The 21497-nt window shown below is 46.0% G+C and overlaps 1 protein-coding gene and 1 long non-coding RNA gene across 2 annotated transcripts; one reads left to right on the top strand and one right to left on the bottom strand.

The window, feature by feature from the left end:
• Positions 1-584: 584 nt before the first annotated feature.
• Positions 585-10789, bottom strand: snf8 (SNF8 subunit of ESCRT-II). The gene is made up of 8 exons (XM_055656862.1): positions 10640-10789; positions 7718-7768; positions 7440-7578; positions 5259-5363; positions 2990-3062; positions 2751-2892; positions 2363-2437; positions 585-1569 (listed from the first exon to the last, which is right to left on the bottom strand). The coding sequence occupies exons 1-8, from the start codon at positions 10691-10693 to the stop codon at positions 1432-1434; spliced, it is 777 nt and encodes a 258-aa protein (XP_055512837.1). The 5' UTR covers positions 10694-10789; the 3' UTR covers positions 585-1431.
• Positions 7775-15105, top strand: LOC129710118 (uncharacterized). Its single transcript, XR_008725635.1, has 2 exons — positions 7775-8455; positions 13825-15105. It is a non-coding gene; the product is annotated as an uncharacterized LOC129710118 (long non-coding RNA).
• Positions 15106-21497: the final 6392 nt, after the last annotated feature.

Here is a 21497-nt window from a genome sequence, read left to right as displayed (position 1 = left end):
ACTGTACAGTGGGTATTACTCTCTATAACAAGTTAAAGTTCTTTGCATGAAGATCAAGGAGACAAAGTGTTAGGTCTGAATGAGGGTGGGAGAAAAACCAAGGTGTAAGGTGTTAAACTACAATCCTGCACAGTCCTGCACAACTGTACAATCCAGTGAGAATTTACAAAAAGACAAAGTGCCAGAGTAATTCAGCAGGTCTGGCAGCGTCTCTGGATAGGTGACGCTGCAGGTCAGGGCCCCTTAAAAATAAAACTGATAAATACTTATAGGCTATCGTGAACTTAAATAAACCTCAGGACAAAACTGGCCCACAATCCACATTTGGCTCTGATCAGCTCTTAGAGGCAGTTACGTAAAATGATCTGCCGTGAAGCCTGAAGTTGGTTTTATGAACTACAAGAAAGTGAGACATGGCGAAGAGGACTATTAACAAATGAAACCATTTGATGGGACATCTTGGTCGGCATGGGTTAGTCGGGCCAAAGGGCCTGTTTCATTGTGGTAAAAGACTCAATGCAGACTGGAAACTCTCCATTACTTAAAGTGACCGAACGCCGTGAAAAACTCAAAACTCTTCTGGATTGTTTTCAACACACCTTTAATAACGGGAACTGAATAACAAATCCCCATTTCTCACCTTCAGGTAATTCCCCTTCCCCAGGGAGCAGTACTACAGTCCCAATCTCTACCATGGATGGGATGTGAACAGGATGCACAATGTTTTTAGTGCGTTAAGTTACCGAAACAAAATCACGTTATTCTTCTTGACTTTTGTTATTCAATTTCTCTAAATATGAGCCAGTTGCTGGAACTGATTCTAAGCTGCAGCAACATCAGTTGGCCTGCAGTTCAGCTATGACCATTAGCATTTATTTTTTAGGAATATATAACAAATTGATCAATTTCCTCCACTCTCCCTTCACCCATTCCTCCTTCCTCTGCCTCCTTGTATCCTCTCAAACTTTAACCCCCAGGTAAAGACTGGGAGAAAGATATATAATTGCAACAATACAGTAAAATAATGAAAGTACTGTAGGTATTCACAGCCGGTCAGGCGGCATCTGCGAAGGGAAATGAACAGATGAAGTTTCAGGGTGCAGAGTCCCAACCTGAAACATCACTTGTCCATTCCACCCCCCTCCCCCCACCCCCAGATGCAGCCGGATCCACTGAGTTACTCCACTCTCCGTGTTTTAGCATCTGTAGTTTTTTCTGTCTCAACAACACACAAAGTTGCCACCAACAGCAATATAGAATGAGATCTTTGACACTGATACCAGAAATATTAAGTAAAATTAAATACAGGATATGAATAACAAGTGGCGACATTTTTCATCTTCAGACACCAATTCCCCTCACTCAGGCAGCAGTGCTACAGTCCCAATCTGTGCTGTTGTTTCCCCCCTCGGTTTGATGAACTTATTCCTCTCATGGCAAGCTTTCATCAGCTTCCTCTGGTGTCACGTCCCGAGAGTACAGGTCAGAGAATAGGGCAGGCAGCCAATACTGAGGCTCGTCGGGAGCCTGCTTGTCAATCCACGCCAAGCCTTCCTTCAACAAGTGTTCCTGAAAAAGTTGGGAAGCTTCATTATAGTTTAGAACTAGAGTGTGGACACAGGCCCTTCGGCCCACTGTTTTTCACACCACAGCTATCAACTATAAAGTAGTCGGTAGCAACATGCAAACTATATTTCTTGATGGGATGTCAAGACTTTCATACGAAGAAAGACTGGATAGACTCGGCTTGTACTCGCTAGAATTTAGAAGATTGAGGGGGGATCTTATAGAAACATACAAAACTCTTAAGGGGTTGGACAGGCTAGATGCAGGAAGATTGTTCCCGATGTTGGGGAAGTCCAGGCCAAGGGGTCACAGCTTAAGGATAAGGGGGAAGTCTTTTAGGACCGAGATGAGAAAAACATATTTCACACAATGAGTGGTGAATCTGTGGAATTCTCTGTCACAGAAGGTAGTTGAGGCCAGTTCATTGGCTATATTTAAGAGGGAGTTGGATGTGGCCCTTGTGGCCAAAGGGATCAGGGGGTATGGAGAGAAGGCAGGTACAGGATACTGAGCAGGTACAGGATACTGAGCACACTGGCCAACATGTCCATGCCATGATCATATTGAATGGCGGTGCAGGCTCGAAGGGCTGAATGGCCTACTCCTACACCTATTTTCTATGTTTCATCACTCTGCACCCATTGGTGCCATTTGTTTGAATGTAGCACCTTGCACTGAAAAGTTATTTCAAGATGTGTGAAAATGAAAGCTGTTTGATGCAAACAGTCTAATTCACTGTTTCCAAAGCACAGCAAGGTGTTACCGTGGGAATCCCAGACCAAGTGTAAATACCCACCAACACCTGGTTGGTGCGTTCCGTCTCCCACTTCAAGCTTGATTTGATCTCACTGACTGTCACGTATCCATTCCTCTGTAAAAATAAGATGGGCTGAGTTAATTCCCTTCCCCGAATAAATCAGAATCTAAACACATGAAGTATTTGAAACAAAACAGTTGAATGGAGAGCACAAGTAGAATTTGATGGTTCAGAAGGAACTGTAAACCGAAGATAGACACTAAATGCTGGAGTAACTCAGCGGGACAGGCAGCATCTCTGGATTGAAGGAAGGAGTTGGCGACGTTTTAAGTCTCAAGAAGGGGTCCCATGCCTTCTCTCCAGAGATGCTGCCTGTCCCGCCCCGCTGAGTTAAACAGCAGAAGCTGTCAGGAATCGGGACACCTACCTCTGCAATTTGCAGCACCACAGTATGATCCATGTTCAATTCGGCCGGAACAGACTGCACCAGGTACCTGCCTCCCACTGGGATCATAGTGAAGCCATTGCCCAAGGACTTCAACTTCTTTATCGCTCGGATGAGATCGTCCCTGGATGAGCGGGTTGCAGAGGACAGAATTTGAATGCAAAGAACTGAGAAGACACTCAGCAATCATGATGATACTCTCTTTACTCTCCACTACTCACTGACTGACGTCTTGGGCAAACTTGCCTCTCCCTTTCAGCACACGCTGGTGCAGCTCGTCCAGTGTGATCAGGCCTGTCCGAGGATACAAGGAGGAGAGGTGATTCCTGCCCCAGACCCCATACATCTCAAAGTCTTAGAGTAATAGAATGTGGAAACTGGCCCAACTTGCCCACACCGGCCAACATGTCCCAGCTATACTAGTCCCACCTGCCTGCGTTTGGTCCATATCCCTCCAAACCTGTCCTATCCATAGAAACATAGAAAATAGGTGCAGGAGTAGGCCATTCGGCCCTTCGAGCCTGCACCGCCATTCAAGATGATCATGGCTGATCATCCAACTCAGTATCCTGTACCTGCCTTCTCTCCATACCCCCTGATCTCTTTAGCCACAAGGGCCACATCTAACTCCCTCTTAAATATAGCCAATTAACTGGCCTCAACTACCTTCTGTGGCAGAGAATTCCAGAGATTCACCAAGCTGTGACCCCTTGGCCTGGACTTCCCCAGAGACTCACCACTCCATGTTCCTGCCTAACTCTTTCTTAAACATTGGAATAGTCCCTGCCTCAACTACCTCCTCCGGCAGCTTGTTCCCACCACCCTTTGTGTGAAAAGGTTACCCCTCAGATTCCTCTGAAATCTTTTCCCCTTCACTGTAAACCTATGTACTCTGGTCCTCGATTCATCTACTCTGGGCAAGAAACTCTTCCCAACAGACTAGCAGCAGCACCTCTTATCTGATTCCATCGTCCCCCTCCCCCTCCCCCTCCCAATCCCGACGACCCTTCCTCCCTCCGGCATCTCCACATCCCGTTCTGGTCACTCACACATTCCTAATTTACACTGCCCTCTAGAGGTTTCAGCCAGCACATGATTAGCTCTGGAACTCCTTACTATCACCCTCTCCCTCACATGGCCCTTTGGTCCACAAAGTCCATGCTGACCGTCAATCCTGCAGTAATCCCAGTCTTTTTTATTCTCCCCTCCTTCCATCAATTTCCTCCAGTTTTGTAACAAATTAAGGTCAATTTATAACAGCCAAATAAGCTACCGACATGCCCTTTCACCCAATAAGTCCATGAGTCCAAACAAAGGTCTCAAAGATAGACTAGTGGGGTGCCGCTAGGCTCGGTGCTGGGACCCAGTTATTTACAATATATAGTATTTGAGTATAGGAGCAGGGAGGTTCTACTGCAACTGTACAGGGTCTTGGTGAGACCACAGCTGGAGTATTGTGTACAGTTTTGGTCTCCTAATCTGAGGAAGGACATTCTTGCCATAGAGGGAGTACAGAGAAGGTTCACCAAACTGATTCCTGGGATGTCAGGACTTTAAGAATAAGGGGTAGGCCATTTAGGACTGAGATCAGGAAAAAAACTTTTTACCCAGAGTTATGAATCTGTGGAATTCTCTGCCAGTATTCTCTGTCAATTCACTGGATTTTTTCAAGAGTTAGATTTAGCTCTTAGGGCTAACGGAATCAAGGGATGTTGGGAAAAAGCAGGAACGGGATACTGGTTTTAGATGATCAGCCATGATCATATTGAAGGGCCTACACTCCTGCATCTATTTTTCTATGTTTCTATGTTTCTTCACTCAGATGGTGGTGGGTATATGCAACGAGCTTCCAGAGGAGGATGTTGGGGCAGGTACAATAACAGCATTTAAAAAACACTTGGACAGTTACATGGATAGGAAGGGTTTAGAGCAGTGGTTCCCAACGTGGGGCGTACGCCCCACAGGGGAGCAATTTGATTTTTAAGGGAGGCAATTGAGCGCGACTGAGGAGGTCTGGGTCCAAATTTTCGTTTTATTTTATTTTTACAATTTTTTAGTAATTTCTTGCTCAGAACTTTAACTGTCTTTTGTTTCTTTCATTTTTCTTTTTCATGGATGCCATGTTCTTTTGAAGCTTGTTTAAACCAAGGTATTGGCGTTTTAAGCTTCTTCAGCTGAAACGGAGTTCACTTTTTAAATGATAAGAATTATATATCACCACATGGGGGGGGGGTGAGGGCATCAGGATTTTAGAGGTCATTAGGTGGGGCATGGCCAAAAAAAGGTTGGGAACCACAGGTTTAGAGGGTTATGGGCCAAACGCAGGCAAATGTGATTAGCATAGATGGGACATCTTAGTCGGCATGGAAGAGTTGGGCCAAAGGGCATGTTTCCATGCTGTACAACTTGATGACTAAATTATAGTGCCTTTTATATTTCCACCCATGAACACAGCACAGAGACACATGCAGAACAATGTCAGTGTATTACCTCCATTTCTGTGTTTCAGAGCCAGGCAGACTTCAATAATCTGTACTCCCAGCTCATAGTAAAAATCTCCAACACCCAGCATCTCAGACCAGAATCCTTTGCCGGCTACAGGGGGAGTGAAAAATAAACCTCAAGTCAGTGGTAGTGGAATAGAAACTTTCAAAAATCTGTAATACAATTATTGGTGGCAAATATTCTGTTTGTTTTATTACGGTGACTTTGCCCCCACCCTCACATTAGTCTGAAGATAGGGTTTCGACCCGAAACGTTGACCATTTCCTTCGCTCCATGCAAAGAGTTGAACAATCTCCACTATAGGAAATAGGTAACGTTTCGGGCCGAAACCCAGAAGGGTTTCGACCCGAAACGTTGCCTATTTCCTTCGCTCCATGCAAAGAGTTGAACAATCTCCACTATAGGAAATAGGTAACATTTCGGGCCGAAACCCGGAAGGGTTTCGACCCGAAACGTTGCCTATTTCCTTCGCTCCATAGATGCTGCCTCACCTGCTGAGTTTCTCCAGCATTTTTGTCTACCTAATACTTTCTGCTCTGACACTGCCCCCATCAAACACTTCAAGCACAGGTACAGTTAGATACAGTGAAGGTACAAGGTACATACAGAGACACATTTTGGGTTAGATACCTCTCTCTAGCTCAGGCAACATCGATGGAGGGAAGAGCTTGACAATGTTTTGGGTTGGGACCCTTTTCCTGCTCCCTGTACACTGTACCATCAAACACTGCCAGGGCAAAGATCACAAGGATTAGGCAGAATAAAGTCTGCCCCATCGAATGCCCTCAGGATAGGCATGCTATGGGATAAATGCCGTGGAAAGGTCCATCTATACTAACCAACACCCCCAACGGATATGGATAGTGGAAAGTTGACTGGAGAGAAATAGGCAGGATTACATGCAAAGTACAAAGTGCTGGTTAGGCAACAGAAAGGAGATGAGGAGAAATTTCTCTAGTCAGAGGGTGGTGAATCTGTGGAATTCATTGCTACAAACGGCAGTGGAGGCCAAGTCATAGAAACATAGACATAGAAACATAGAAATTAGGTGCAGGAGTAGGCCATTCGGCCCTTCGAGCCTGCACCGCCATTCAATATGATCATGGCTGATCATCCAACTCAGTATCCCGTACCTGCCTTCTCTCCATACCCCCTGATCCCCCCGGCCACAAGGGCCACATCTAACTCCCTCTTAAATACAGCCAATGAACTGGCCTCAACTACCCTCTGTGGCAGAGAGTTCCAGAGATTCACCACTCTCTGTGTGAAAAAAGTTCTCCTCATCTCGGTTTTAAAGGATTTCCCCCTTTTCCTGCTAAGCTGTACACCCCTTGTCCTGGACTTCCCCAATCACAGGATTAGGCAGAACAATCTTCCTGCATCTAGCCTGTCAGGATAGGCCCTTAAGAAATTTTGTGGAAAGGTCCATCTATATAAGATCACCTCCAACATATGGATCCTGGAAACTCTAGAGAGTAGGCAATTACAAGTCTATCCAAAGTGCTTTCAACAGAAGACAGTCCTGGACATTCTCTAGGAATCAGAATCTGGTGAATTCTTGCTCTGCAGTCCGGCCATTGTCATTGGGTATTTTTAAGGTTGTGGCGGGGACTGGCAGGAGTCCAGCCAAAAACTAGTCCGACACAAGTGTGTGCTCTAGACGTGTTTATTCTTCTGCATACAGCTCCCTACTCCCCAGCTGACACGGGCGTTGCCCGGCCTTAAATAATAACTCAGATAACAACCCCGTGACTCGTGCCTCCCCCACCAAGACGCTGCCCTCTAGAGCCGATGGTTTGTCGTGACCTTGGGTTGCTATCAGGTGCCGCCGCAAGGCACAGATTGACAGATTCTTGGTTACTACGGGTGTCAGGGATTATGGTCAGCAGGCACGTGAATGGGGTTGAGAGGGAAAGATAGAGCAGTCATGCTTGAATGTCAGAGTAGACTTGATAGGCCAAATGGCCTAATTCTTCTCCTTTAACTTATGAATATCTGTGGAGGAAATGTACTGACTTTTTGGATCAGGACTGAAAAAGGGTCCCAACCCAAACATCAATCTGCCCGTTCCATCCACAGATGCTGCCTGGGCCACTGAGTTCCTCCAGCACTTTGTGTTTTGCTTAAGATTCCTGCATCTGCACTTCATTGTGTTTCTGGACTTACATGCCAGGGGGTCCACTCCAATTGTTGCACACATGTCTTGAAACTGAACTCGAAACTCTGAGTTTTTCCGAATCTCCTGCTTGTGTTTGCTGGCAAATTCCTCCAGGTGAGTCTTGAACATTTCCAACTGTTTTGACATCTGCAAAATGTGGGACAAACTTTTGTAATACTGTCCACTACTTCTTCCGCCGAAAAAGATGCAGGAATTTAAAAGGCAAAACTCAGGCAGGAAAAATGATCAGATGAAGGGATTTCAACTCAAGACATTGAGCACTAACCTGCATTAGTTGATCCTCAGCCATCACTGTTCCTCTCTCCTTATATTTGGCCTAAACAAATCAAGTTTGCAAGTCAGTCTACTGTCAGACTTAAATATCATTTCGCATTTGCAGAGCTTATTACATGACCTGAGGTTGTAATGATGTTTACATATAAAGAATAATGTTTCAAATCAAGTCATTGGGGAAATTCAGAAAAGGTAGTAGCAATCTGCACACAACACAGACCTACATGTGGTAAAGACCAGATAATGTTTTAGTGGTACAAATATTCTTCAGAAAGTTGGAGACAAGTCCACTGCTCCTGAACATTTTGTCACTGAATATTTTCTGTAAACCTTGTGTGGCTCAGCGGTATAGTAGCTGCCTTACAGCGGCGGAGACCTGGGTTTGATTCTGACTACGGGTGCTGTCTGTATGGAGTTTATATGTTCTCCTGTGACCTGCGTGGGTTTTCTCTGGAATCTCTGGATTCCTACCACCCCACTCCAAAGCCCTACAGGTTTGCAGGCTAATTGGCTTGGTATAATTGTAAATTGTGTTACCCAGTGGGGTGGAAGATTGCAACCTTCACGTGGTCTGCCCTGTTTCGACGAATGCAATCAACCCAGCGTGCACAATGAAATAAGATCAAATAGAACAAGCTGTCCTACAACTTTAGGCTGTGCACGGCATAGGCAAGAAGAAGAAGGAGGGGTGTTTCCCAGTGTGTGGGGATCGCTGGTCGGAGTGGACTCGGTGAGCCTGTTTCCACGCTGTATCTATCAACTAAACTGAATTTGCAAACTTATTTCATAACCTCTGGAAGGCTGGAAGAGGAGAAAGCTGGAGGAGGCAGGAGAAAGCCTGGCGAATGATAGGTGGCTACAAGTGAGTGTGGTTTTTGATAGGCAATTGGAGAAAGGCAAGAGATGAAAATACAAAAGGTGGGAGATAAGGATAGAAAAAGTGAGAACTGTGAAGCCAGAGGAAGGAATGTAGGTGGAGGGGAAAAATTAATGAATGTATGTATAGTCTCCGAGAATGCCAGAACCATTTTTGCACTGTTCTTGTTTTGTGTATATTCAAGTCAAGTCAACTTTATTTGTCACATACACATACAAGATGTGCAGTGAAATGAAAGTGGCAATGCCTGCGGATTGTGTAAAAACTACAGAACAGAACAGAAACATGTTAGAAAAAAAACAATTTAAAAAAGACACAACACAACAGTAAATTAGTACAGTAAATTAGTCCCTGGTGAGATAAGAGTTTACAGTCCTGATGGCCTGTGGGAAGAAACTCCATCTCATCCTCACTGTTTTCACCGTATGACAGCGGAGGCGTTTGCCTGACCGTAGCAGCTGGAACAGTCCGTTGCTGGGGTGGTAGGGGTCCCCCATAATGTTGCTGGCTCTGGATCTGCACCTTCTGATGTATAGGTCCTGCAGGGGGGCGAGTGTAGTTCCCATAGTGCGATCGGCCGAACGCACTACTCTCTGCAGAGCCTTCCTGTCCTGGGCGGAGCAGTTCCCAAACCAGATTGTGATGTTGTCGGACAAGATGCTTTCTACAGCCCCAGAGTAGAAGCACTGAAGGATCCTCAGACTCTGAATTGTCAGGTCGGGGGGGGAGTTCCACCCCGCCAAGGGTACCATGTAATCCCGTGCTACCTGCTCCATGGTCGGATAGTCGGCGACTAAACCGTCTCCCTCACCTGGTTTGCCAGGTGAGGCCAGGGGGCTGTGGACCCCCAGCAGGACCAAAAACAAGACCTGTCAAAGGGCGGATGAGCTCCTAGCGAGCCAACGGCCATCCACACTTCAGTAGAAGTTGCGATCACTGTCGCAAATAGCATTGTAAGACCATCGGAAACCAGCACCACTGCGTCGCTAATGTTTTCAACGATTTAATAATAATAATAATATATTCTTTATATTTTTTATTCTGAAGTTTATTTTTATTTTTAAAAGGGGGGGAAGGGTATAAATGGGTGTGCGGCCAGGTGGGGACAGTGAGGTGGGGAAGGGGGGTGAGAGTGTGGGGGGAGGGGGGGTGAGAGTGTAAGTGAGGGAGGGGGTGAGGGAGGGGTGGGAGTTAGGGAGGGGGGGTGAGGGTGAGAGTGAGGGAGGGGGGGTGAGAGTGAGAGTGGGGGTAAGGGAGGGGTGAGAGGAGAGTGGAGAGTGAGAGTGAGAGAGGGGGGTGAGTGGGAGAGGGGGGTGAGAGTGAGGGAGGGGGGGTGAGGGTGAGTGAGGTTAGAGGGAGGGGGGTGAGGGTGAGAGTGAGGGAGGGGGGTGAGGTGAGAGTGAGAGGGAGGGAGGGAGGGGGTGAGAGTGAGAGGTGAGTGGGATGGAGGTTGAGAGTGGCGGGGTGAGGGGGGTGTGAGGGGGGTAGGTTGGGAGTGAGAGTGGGGGAGTAATGGTGGGGGCGAGAGTGGGGGGTGAGGGTGGGAGTGAGGGAGGGGGGTTAGAGGTTGAGAGTGGGGGGGGGTGAGTGGGATGGGGGTTGAGAGTGGGGGGGGTGTGAGTGTGAGGGGGGGGGGTGAGGGGAGGAGTGAGGGAGGGGGGGTTAGGGGAGGGGGGGGGGGTGAGGGTGGGAGTGAGGGGTCTGTTCTTGTGCTGTACTGTTCTGTGTTCAACGTTGCCCCAGATCCCTCTAAACATTTAGACACATAGAGAACAGGTGCAGGAGTAGGCCATTCGGCCCCTCGAGCCTGCACCGACAATCTATATGATCATGGCTGATCGCTTGCTGGATGTTTGTCTGCCTGTTGTAATGGAGTTTAACCCCTGCCTGGAGGTTTATTTATGCTGCTGTGCTGCAACAAGTAATGTCACTGTCCTGACTCTAGCACGGTCCCACCACCAGTAGCAGTGAGGCCTGTCCCCGGGGCCTACCCCAACCCCAGACCCCAGACCCCGGCCCCCGGCCCCGGCCACCCACCTCCGCCAGCTTCTTGCGGGCGATAGCGCCGGCTCCGACCCCCCGCCGGTGCATGGCCGCTCCCCGCCGCCGCCGCCGCCGCTGCCCTCGCCCACGGGAAAGCTCCGGCCCCCGGCCGCCGCCTCGATCCAAGGCCCCGGCTCCTCCTCCTTCTCCTCCTCCTCCCGCCGCGGCCGCCAGGTGGAACCGCAGGACAACCAACCCTGCACCACCCACCTCCTCTGCTGCCTCCCCCCCCCCCCCCTTGTCCACTTCCCCACCCACAGATACCTGCTGCCCCCCCCCCCCTTGTCCACTTCCCCACACCACAGCTACCTGCTGACCCATGTATATCTACTCCCCCCCCCCCCCCCCCACGTCCACTTCCCACCCACAGTTACCTACTGACCCACAGTCTACTACTCCCCCTTGTCCACTTCCCCCCCAGCCACCTGCTGCCCGCCCTCTTGTCCACTTCCCCACCCACAGTTACCTACTGACCCCATGTCTTATCAACTCCCCCCCCCTTGTCCACTTCCCCACCCACAGATACCTACTGACCCCCCCCCCCCCCCCCCCCCCCGTCTTCCCCACCCACAGCTTGCCCCGCCCTCCCACAGCCCCCACCACAGCTACCTGACCCCATGTCTTATCTACTCCCCCCCCCCCTGTCCACTTCCCCCACCACAGCTACCTGCTGACCCCCCCCTGTCCACTGCCCCCGCCACAGATACCTGCTGACCCCCCCCTTGTCTACTTCCCCCCCCACTTGTCCACTGCTGCCCCCCCCACCCTGCTGCCCCCCCCCCGCCCTCTTGTCCACTTCCCCACCCACACCTACCTGCTTCCCCCCCCCCCCCCCGCCCTCTTGTCCACTTCCCCACCCACAGTTACCTACTGACCCCATGTCTTATCTACTCCCCCCCCTTGTCCACTTCCCCACACACAGCTACCTGCTTCCCCCTTGTCCACTCTCCCCACCCCCGCCCCCCCACCCACAGCTACCTGCTGACCCCATGTCTTATCTACTCCCCCCCCCCCCCCCCACCGACCCTAACCCGCCACATTGCCTTGTCCTCTTCCTCCCCAAACTCCCTCTTTCCACCACATCCCATCCCCCTCCCTGCTTTCCATGTCAACCCCCATCTTTTCTTCCCCGGCCCCTTTCCTTCCACACCCCATCGTCCCAGCCCTTCTCCTTTCATACATGCCCTTTTCCACACTCCACACCCCCCTCCCCCCCTCATCTTCCTCACCTCCTCGTATTCCCCACACTCCCTTCCCACATGCTCTTCCCAACCGTTCTCCTTCCCCACACTCTCATCATCCCCATCCACCCCCAATCACCTCCTGCCTCCCCCCTCTTCCATCTTTCCTAGAAACAGAAAAAATAGGTGCAGGAGTAGGCCATTCAGCCCTTCGAACCTGTACCGCCATTCAGTATGATCATGGCCGATCATCTAAAATCAGTCCCCCGTTCCTGCTTTTTCCCCATATCCCTTGATTTTTTTAGCACTAAGAGCTACATCTAACTCTCTTGGAAACATCCAGTGAATTGGCCTCCAGTGCCTTCTGTGGCAGAGAATTCCACAGATTCACAACTCTGGGTGAAAAAGTTTTTCCTCATCTCAGTCCTAAATGGCCTACCCCTTATTCTTAAACTGTGACCTCTGGTTCTGGACTCCCCCAACATCGGGAACATTTTTCCTTCATTCATGTTTTCAAGAGAGAGTTAGATTTAGCTCTTAGGGCCAAGGGAATCAAGGGATATGAGGAAATAGCCAGAACGGGGTACTGATTTTGGATGATCAGCCAAATTGAATGGCTGGCTCGAAGGGCCGAATGGCCTACTCCTGCACCTATTTTCTATGTTTCTATCTAGCCAGTCCAATCCCTGAAGAATTTTATATGTTTCTATAAGAACCACCCACAATCCCCTGCCCACCCACATCTTCCCAACTTCTGATCACCAGTTTCTAAGAACAATTAAAAAAAATTCAAATGCTGACGTTTGAACCATTGGCGAACATTGACTTTGAATTCTTTTCCATTTGCTTCAAGTTAAAGACATTAAATTGTGGTGTTTGAGGGTAGTAATGACATTTTGCCAACAAATGTTTGGTTGATGTTAGGGCCATGGTTGTATCTGGAGAACACAGCAGTAAAAAGAATAGAGACAGAGGATAACTTCGCCTCATTTGAAGAAGACCCCCAACACAAAACGTCATCTATCCACTTCCCTCAGCAAATGCTGCCTGACCCACTGAGTTCCTCCAGCACTGTGCTATATGGAACCTGACATTGGTGATATTAAGATGTCCAAACCTCACAGGAATATTGACCTGTGCAAATAGGGGTCTGATTGATAACAATGATATGGGATGGAGAAAGAAGGAATTCAATTTTAAAAACTGCAGATGCTGGAAATCTAAAAGATAAAAACAGAAAACGCTTGAAACACTTAGCAGACCAGGGCACATCTGTGGGAGAAGTAGAGTTAACATTTCAGGTCGAAGATGTTAACTCTGTGTAGATAGAACCTTTTTTCCAGGGTATAAATGTCAACGGGCTAGAGGGCATAGCTTTAAGGTGACAGGGGAAAGGCTTAAAGGTGATGTGTGAGGTAGTTGTGAGGTGGGTGCCTGGAAAGTGATGTCAGGGGTGGTGATATCTTGGCTATATTTAAGAGGGAGTTAGATGTGGCCCTTGTGGCTAAAGGGATCAGGGGGTATGGAGAGAAGGCAGGTACGAGATACTGAGTTGGATGATCAGCCATGATCATATTGAATGGCGGTGCAGGCTCGAAGGGCCGAATGGCCTACTCCTGCACCTATTTTCTATGTTTCTTGTTTCTATGTGATGGAGACAGATAAGATAGTCGCATTTAAGATACTTTTGCATAGGCACATGGAGAGACACACAATTGGCGACAGATAGCACAATGGGCTAAGAGTTCGGCTGGCGACCGGAAGGTAGCCGGTTCAAATCCCGCTTGGAGTGCATACTGTCGTTGTGTCCTTGGGCAAGACACTTCACCCACCTTTGCCTGTAATGGAATGTAATTACGGCGGCAGGCGCGGGCACACCGCGACGCCCTGTGTCTCCCTTTCAAGGGAGATGCTAAAAATGCATTTCGTTGTCTCTGTACTGTACACTGACAATGACAATAAATTGAATCATTTCATTTCATTTCATTTTGACTGCAGATGCTGGAATCTTGAGTAAAACACAAAATGTTGGAGTAACTCAGCAGGTCAAGCAGCATCTCAGGAGGACAGGAATAGGCGATGTTCCGGATCGCCTATCTTTAGACTGGGACCCTTCATCATATATATTTACACAAGGAAATGGAGGGATATGGATCGCATGTAAACAGAGATAGTTTAACTTGGCATCATGTTTGACATGGACCTTGTGGGCCGAAAGGCCTGTTCCTGTGGTGTACTATTCCAAATTCCTCTTCCCACAAATGCAGCCTGACCTGCTAAATGTGTCCAGTATTTTCAATTTATATGAAAGGATTCAGTATCTGATCCAAGTTCTACCTTTGCTGTTTTGGTATATAGCCTTTAAAAAATGATTTACACTTCAAATTACTGGGTAAGATAAGTTAAACCTATCAATGAACCCAGATCTATTAAGGCGTTATTGAGCCCCAAATCACATCATATCAAGAGCAGTTGATCTGTCAGGTGGAGCAGAATGGACAGAGCTTGGAGGTATTGTCACTGCAGCTTTAGGTCATATCTCAGGATGCTGTGCATCAGTCAAGAGTGCCAGGGTGAAAAAAAACACTCTCATTTTATCACGCTCTGTGCCAAGATTTAATCTCATGGTTGGACTTCATTTAAGGAACCCAGAATTAAAGACAGTGATCGTAAATCATGAACTCCAGACATCTCTTTCAAATGGAACGATAAAATAATTGCAGTGGACGTCAGAATTGGTTTTGAGGATAATAATGGGTCCCACGGTGAGAAACAGTGAATAAATATCTTCACCCTAAGTCCATAATCAAGTTGAAATTTAATTCCGTGGAAGCTGTTTTCAGTTTTATTGTTGTTACTAGGGGGAAAAAATGATTCCCTGATAATGACAGTAAGATACGGTTTTCCAAGATCAATAGGTTTAAGGATATTAATTCTTGTATTTCAACATCGACAATTTACGACATCATCGACATTGTTCAAAGTTTCATGCATTGTCACACTTATTTTTGCCATCCTTACAATTGCTATTATCTCTATTTCACTGTTTATAATTAGAGGCGAAATGTATCTAATTTGTGATTTTTCCTTTCTGGATTTGTGTTGTTTCAACATAATAATGTATTTTATGGTCACGACTATATTTAAATGGTTGGATTTCTGTTGGTGGCATTCATCAATAGTGGGTTCTGCTCCTATCATGTAGAAACAAGGAAATGCCGATACCTTTGGGTTATGTATCTGTGAACATATGGCAATAAAAACGCTCTTGACTCTTCACACATGAGTATGTATACGTTTATCTGTTCATTCAAAGGCAGCACTCTGCTCCCAAAAACAGCTCTGTTTGTGAATGAATGAGGTTTGGATGGTTGAACAGAGATGTACTTAGCCGATCCATCAGCATTGGCTCAGTCGGAACGCTGAGTGGGAAGGTATAGGTCCAAATCACACCCAGATAATCTAGCTTGCCATTCAACTGAAGGAGTGTGCAACTGTCAGAGAATCCACTTTATGAGTGTCCAGCAGCTGAGCAACAGGCCCTTTAGATAGAGATTATCTCCGTCTTCAAGCACCAATTTATACTAATCCAACGCTAATCCCATTTTGTGCTCCCTACATTTACATCGGCTCTTCCTAGATTCTATCACTCACTTACACACTAGGGGGAGACTTAGAGTCGGTGTCCAATTAACCGAGCAACCCACACGATTGTGAGATGCGGGAGAAAACCGGAGCATCTGGAGGAACAATGCACAGTGAGAACGTACACATAGGTAGCATCCAATGTCAGGATTGAAACTGGGCCTCTGGCGCTGTGAGGCAGCAGCTCCACCAGCTTGGTTTATAGATACAGCATGATAATAGGTCCTTCTGCTCACTGAGTGTACTGGCCAGCGATTACCCATACACTTGTTCTATCCTATACGCCAGGGACAAGTTGCAGAACCTAATTAACCGACAAACCTGTTCGCCTTTCGAATGTGGGAGGAAACTGGAGCACCCAGAGAAAACTCATGCGGTCACAGGAAGAATGTACAAACTCTGTACAGGGACAGCACCTGTAATCAGAATTGAACCCGGGCCTCTGGCGCTGTAAGGCAGCAACTCTACCATTGTGCCACTGTGCTGCCCATAATGTACTTTTGGCCGGATTTGCATGCTGTATATTAATAGTTAAAGAGTCATAAAGTATGGAAATTGGCTCTTTCCTTTTCTCGAGAGATGCTGTCTGACTCCAGTTTTTTGTGTCTATCTTCAGTTTAAACCAGCATCTGCAGTTTCTTCCTGCCTGTATCCCTCTAAATTGTTCCTATCCATGCACGTGCCCAAATGACTTTTAAATGTTGTTATAGGACCTGCCTCAACTACTGCCTCTGGCAGCTCTTTCCATGTACCCACTGCCCTCTGTAAGAAAACATAGCCCCTCAGGATCCTATTAAACCTCTCCCCTCTCACCTTAACCTATGTCCACTGGTTCCCGGATCCCAAACCCGAGGGGAAAAAAATCTTGTTTTCAAGAATTCTCTGTACAAATATACATAGTATCTGAGATTGTAGAATTGGAATGCAGCTCTCCACATATTAATCCAACGGTATGAAAAAATGAAGTGCATGAAAATTGGATTGAAAATCTTCATTGCTCCCTCAAAGGGCAAAGCCCAGAGACTACTGGAAATCTGAAACAAAATTAGAAAATGCTGAAAACACACAGCAACAATTGTGGAAAGAGAGAAATAGAGTTAACATATTATTAAGGATGAAAACCCTTTGTCAGGGTCTTTGACATTTAGACATTACTTTAGAGATACGGCGCGAAAACAGCCCCTTTAGCCCACCATGTCCACGCCTACCAGCGATCATGCCTGTACACTAGCCCTATCCTACACACTAGGGACAATTTACATTTTTTTAATTGAACCCAATTAACCTACAAACCTGTACGGCTTTGGGGTGTGGGATAGAAACATAGAAACATATAAATTAAGTGCAGGAGTAGGCCATTCAGCCCTTCGATCCTGCACCGTCATTCAATATGATCATGGCTGATCATCCAACTCAGTATCCTGTACCTGCCTTCTCTCCATACCCCCTGATCCCTTTAGCCACAAGAGCCACATCGAACTCCCTCTTAAATATAGCCAATGAACTGTGGCCTCAACTACCTTCTGTGGCAGAGAATTCCAGAGATTCACCACTTTTCCCCGGATGAAACTGAAGCACCTGGGGAAAACCCACGCGGTCACGGGGAGAACATGCAAACTCTGTACAGACAGTACCTGTGGTCAGGATCAAGCCTGGGTCTCTAGCGCTGCAAGGCAGCATCTCTACCGCTGCACCACTGCTATCCGGGGCTGGCCACATTGTTCCTACTGGCCAAGCCAACAATTAGTGAAGATCCATCATCACTTCCTTGCGCTGTATCCATGCCTTTATAAATAAAGTCCCAGATCCATTAAAAAAAAAATCACATCATGTCCTTGCATTCCTCCTAAAATTGTGTCTATTCACTATTATTGTTTGTTTCTTTTTATATGTATATTGAACTTCTTTTTTGTGTTTACAGAGTACTATGTATACATTTCTTGTGCTGCTGCAAGTAGGAATTTCATTATTCCTTTTCAGGGCATATGACAATAAAACACTCTTGAAGCTTGACTCTTTAGTTTCTGCGACCCTCTTATTCTTCCTCCGAAAATATAACATTATATTTCTGCATCGTGTCAATATTTAGGTATTACATTTAGCATGCGCAGTCACGAATTAATTACCTTCCGTAAAGCCTAAATATAGAAGCCAAATGTCATTGCTGTACTTTCACAGATTCTTCACCTGACTTCTGGAACTTCTTTGACATCTTCTTGTGCTCAAAGCTGAAAATTAGTTCTTTCTCTGCCCAGGCTGGAAGTAATCAACAGCCCCAAAACAATTATATATAATACACTCTGTAATTTAAGTGTATGTTCACCACAACATTCACTTCACAGAGATAATGCACGTGTCAGCCTGCTTTATGGACCCCGCATTGTTAATAAACTAGCAATTAAATTGTCCAAGTTTCTGCTACAACTGTGATAATTAATAGTCCACTAAAAATAAAAGCCAGCCTGATGATTTTTACAGCAGGCCCTCTAATTGTTATTTCTTTATTCACCGTGTGTCAGACAGCTTGGTTTGGTAACTGTTCCACCCAAGAGCGCAGGAAATTGCAGAGTTGTGGACACAGCCCAGTCTTTCACACAAACCATCCTCCCTCCCCACCTCATTGACTCTGTCTATACTCTGTGCTGCCTTGGGAAAGCAGCCAACATAATCGGGGACCACCCACATCTCTGCCATTCCCTCTTCTCCCCACTCCTGCCAGACAAAAGATGAAAAGTTTGGAAGCCACATGCCACCAGAATCAAGATCAGCCTCTTCCCTGCCATTATCAGGCTCCTGACATGACTTCGCATTAGTTTAAGGATGTATTCCTGATCTTACAATCTACGTTGTTTGGGCGCTTGCATTTAAAAAAAATCTGTGCTTTCTCTGTGGCTGTATTACTATATTCTGCACTCTATTTCCTTTCTCTTTTTATACTTCCGGTTGTACTCGAACATGGTTTGATTGTTTAGGTTTATTATTGTCATATGTATTGAAATACAGTGAAAGGTTTTGTTTTGCATGCCATCTGATCAGATCAGATAATACTATAAATAAATACAATCGGGAGAGCAAAGGGGAAGACACGGAGTGCAGAATATCGGTCTCAGCATTGTAACACACCAGTTCCATACACAAAGTCCAATGGCTGCAATGGGGTGGAGGAGAATTTGACAGTACCCTATCTTATGGAAGAACCATTCAAAATCCTGATAACAGGCTCTTACTGAGTCTTGGAGTGTGAGCTTTCAAGCTTCTGAACCTTTTCCTGACAGGAGCCGGGGGATGAAAGTATGAAGAAGGGTCTTGACCCGAGAAGTCACCTATCCATGTTCTCCTGAGATGCTGACTGACCTGCTGAGTTACTCCAGAACATTGAGTAGAAAGAATGAACTGGGTTGGACAAGTCTTTGATTATGTCCCAGCTTTCCAGAAGCAGCGTTGTGTAGATGGAGTCATTGGTGGGGAGTGTGGTCTATTTGATAGATTGGGCTACATCTACAAATCTCTGCAATTACTTGCGGTCATGGCTGAACTGTTCCTGAACCAAGCTGTGATGCAATCCGACAGCGTGGTGCACCTGCGGATGAAGATGGTTGATATACCTGGATAGCACACAAAAAATGTTTTTCAACTGTACTTAAGTACAAGTGAAAACGATAAATCAATATCAAACCATTTTTCATATCTGTAGGAAGGAACAGCAGATGCTGGTTTACACGAAAGACAGACACAAAATGCTGGAGTAACTCAGTGGAACAGGAGGCATCTCTGAGAGAAGGAATGGGATCTCTCCCAAGATGCTGCCTGTCCCACTGAGTTTCTCCAGCATTAAGTGTCTATCTATTTTTAATATATACTGTATACCTAATCCATCACAAGTACTGACCATCCCACCACCAAAGGGTTCTTTCCCCCATTCAAAGAGCAGCCAATATCATCGGAGACCCAGCCAACCCTGGCCATGCTATCATTTCATTACTACCATCAGGAAGAAGTCACTGTAGTCTGAAAACTGTGAGCACAGTTTCATGAACAGCTTCTTCCCAGGAAACATCAGGCTCATCAACACTACAAGACCCAAACCTCACCAATTTTGATCGTCTCTGGTCTGTGTGTTTGGTTGCTCTATGGACTTTGTTTTTCTTTTACAATAGTATAACAAATGTGAATTTATTGAAGATTTTTGATTATTATATTCATCTGGGTAGACACAAAATGCTGGAGTAACTCAGCGGGACAGACAGCATTTCTGGAGAGAAGGAATGGGTGACGTTTCTTCCCTGCCATTATCAGACCCTTCTTCGGACTGTTCTTTTAAGCTGCTGCAGGTACGATTTTCATTGCTCTGTGGCTACATACCGTATGGCAATTAAATTCTCTTAATTCTTAATTGGCAGCCACTCATTCAGCTCTTTAGACTTTTAAGTCAGGAATTTCTTCTTAAACCCTCCCCTCTTTGTTTCTATGTACTCTAATCAAATAATAATCTTTAATTTTAATCCTTCCTTAGTCTGTCAGTTTCTGTCTCAATACTGTTACATGACATGTAGCATTTTTCTCCACTGCCATAGCTTGTCAAATATTGGATTATTTAACCCCAACTGTAAACCTTAATGCTCAATATTTATTCATTGTTACAAGTAGAAGGTTAAAACAAATTTTATAAATGTCAATTGACTTTGAGTGATTCTATTCATTTAATTTATGTTGATGTTTTAGACCAGTAAAGGTTATTGATCGAATGAATGGGTATTGATTGGGTTGAGTATTTCTACATGGATCTTTCTCAGCAGCCATTACCGAGAACCACTCCAGTAACTTTAAACATGATTAAATTAAATTAATGTTATTAGAATCAAAATTCAGTCTTTCCTAAATTTGGAAGTGATTCTATTTCTAAAGTGATTCTATTTTGTTTTATGAATTATCATTTAAAAATAATCAAGAATTCACCCAGATAGTTCAGCACAATGTCCAACGTGATAATGGTTTGGTTCCCTGCCTGTTTCTTGGTCTGCATCATGTAAAGACAAAGAGAAGGGTATGGAGTGCACACATATTTATTCCATGAACCCTATCATCCTGTTCCTTTCCCTGCATTGATGACGTTGCATCGGAATTGCTTCCTGCACCTGTGCAGAACCTGTTGATTTCATTAACTTTACTCCCAACTTCCACCCTGCCCTCAAATTCACTTGGACTATCTCTGACACCTCTCTCTCCTTTCTTGATCTCTCTGTCTCCATCACAAGCGACAGACTATCGACTGCAGACCACCAACTCCCACAGTCATCTGGACCACATCTCCTCCCACACTGTCTCTTGCAAAGACGCTATCCCCTAGTCTCAATTTCTACATCTTCGCCGCATCTGCTCCCAAGATGAGGTTTTCCATCCCAGGACATCTGGGATGTCATCTTTCTTTATCCTGCTGTCATAAATAGATCCCATAAAGGGGGGCCTGGAATGGATACTTTGTAATTTTCTACGTGCCCTTTATGTGGTGACTATTTGTATACCTTGGGTATGCAAGCAAAGAATTTCACAGTGACTTATCACATGTGACAATAAAATATAACGTATTCATTCATACTGACCTTTCTGTCCTCCTCCATGCCAGAGTGAGGTCACTTGCAAACTGGAGGAACAACACCTCATATTTTACTTAGGAATCTGATACCTAATGATATGAACATTGAATTCTCCAATTTTAGGGAACTAACTCACAAACAACCCTCCCCTGCTTCCCCCATCACTCCATTTATCACTATGCCCCACCCAAATTTTCACCCATTTCTCCATCTCACACCTTTTCCTACTTATGCCACATCTCTTGTCACTTCAGTTCTAGCCTTTGTCCCACCATCTGTCAATTAAACCCCCCCTCATCTGCATCCACCTATTACTCACCAGGCTTTGTCCTGCCCCCACTTCTTTTCCAGCTTTCTCACTACTCCCCACCACAATGTCTGGAGCCAAAACATAATCTATCCATGTTCTCCATAGATGCTGCCTGACCCACT

Source organism: Leucoraja erinacea, chromosome 27 (genome assembly GCF_028641065.1).
Source record: "Leucoraja erinacea ecotype New England chromosome 27, Leri_hhj_1, whole genome shotgun sequence".
NCBI classification, from domain to species: Eukaryota; Metazoa; Chordata; class Chondrichthyes; order Rajiformes; family Rajidae; genus Leucoraja; species Leucoraja erinaceus.
This window is presented reverse-complemented; position numbering and strand designations above follow the sequence as displayed.

What these genes read in the sequence shown, in the direction of transcription:
- snf8 (XM_055656862.1), bottom strand. Translation starts at nt 10,693, where the DNA reads ATGCACCGGCGGGGGGTCGGAGCCGGCGCTATCGCCCGCAAGAAGCTG. An exon ending in CCCGCAAGAAGCTGGCGGAG is followed by an intron (nt 7,769 to 10,639) that starts GTGGGTGGCCGG and finishes TGATTTGTTTAG; the next exon opens with GCCAAATATAAGGAGAGAGG. An exon ending in AACGCACCAACCAGGTGTTG is followed by an intron (nt 1,570 to 2,362) that starts GTGGGTATTTAC and finishes CAACTTTTTCAG; the next exon opens with GAACACTTGTTGAAGGAAGG.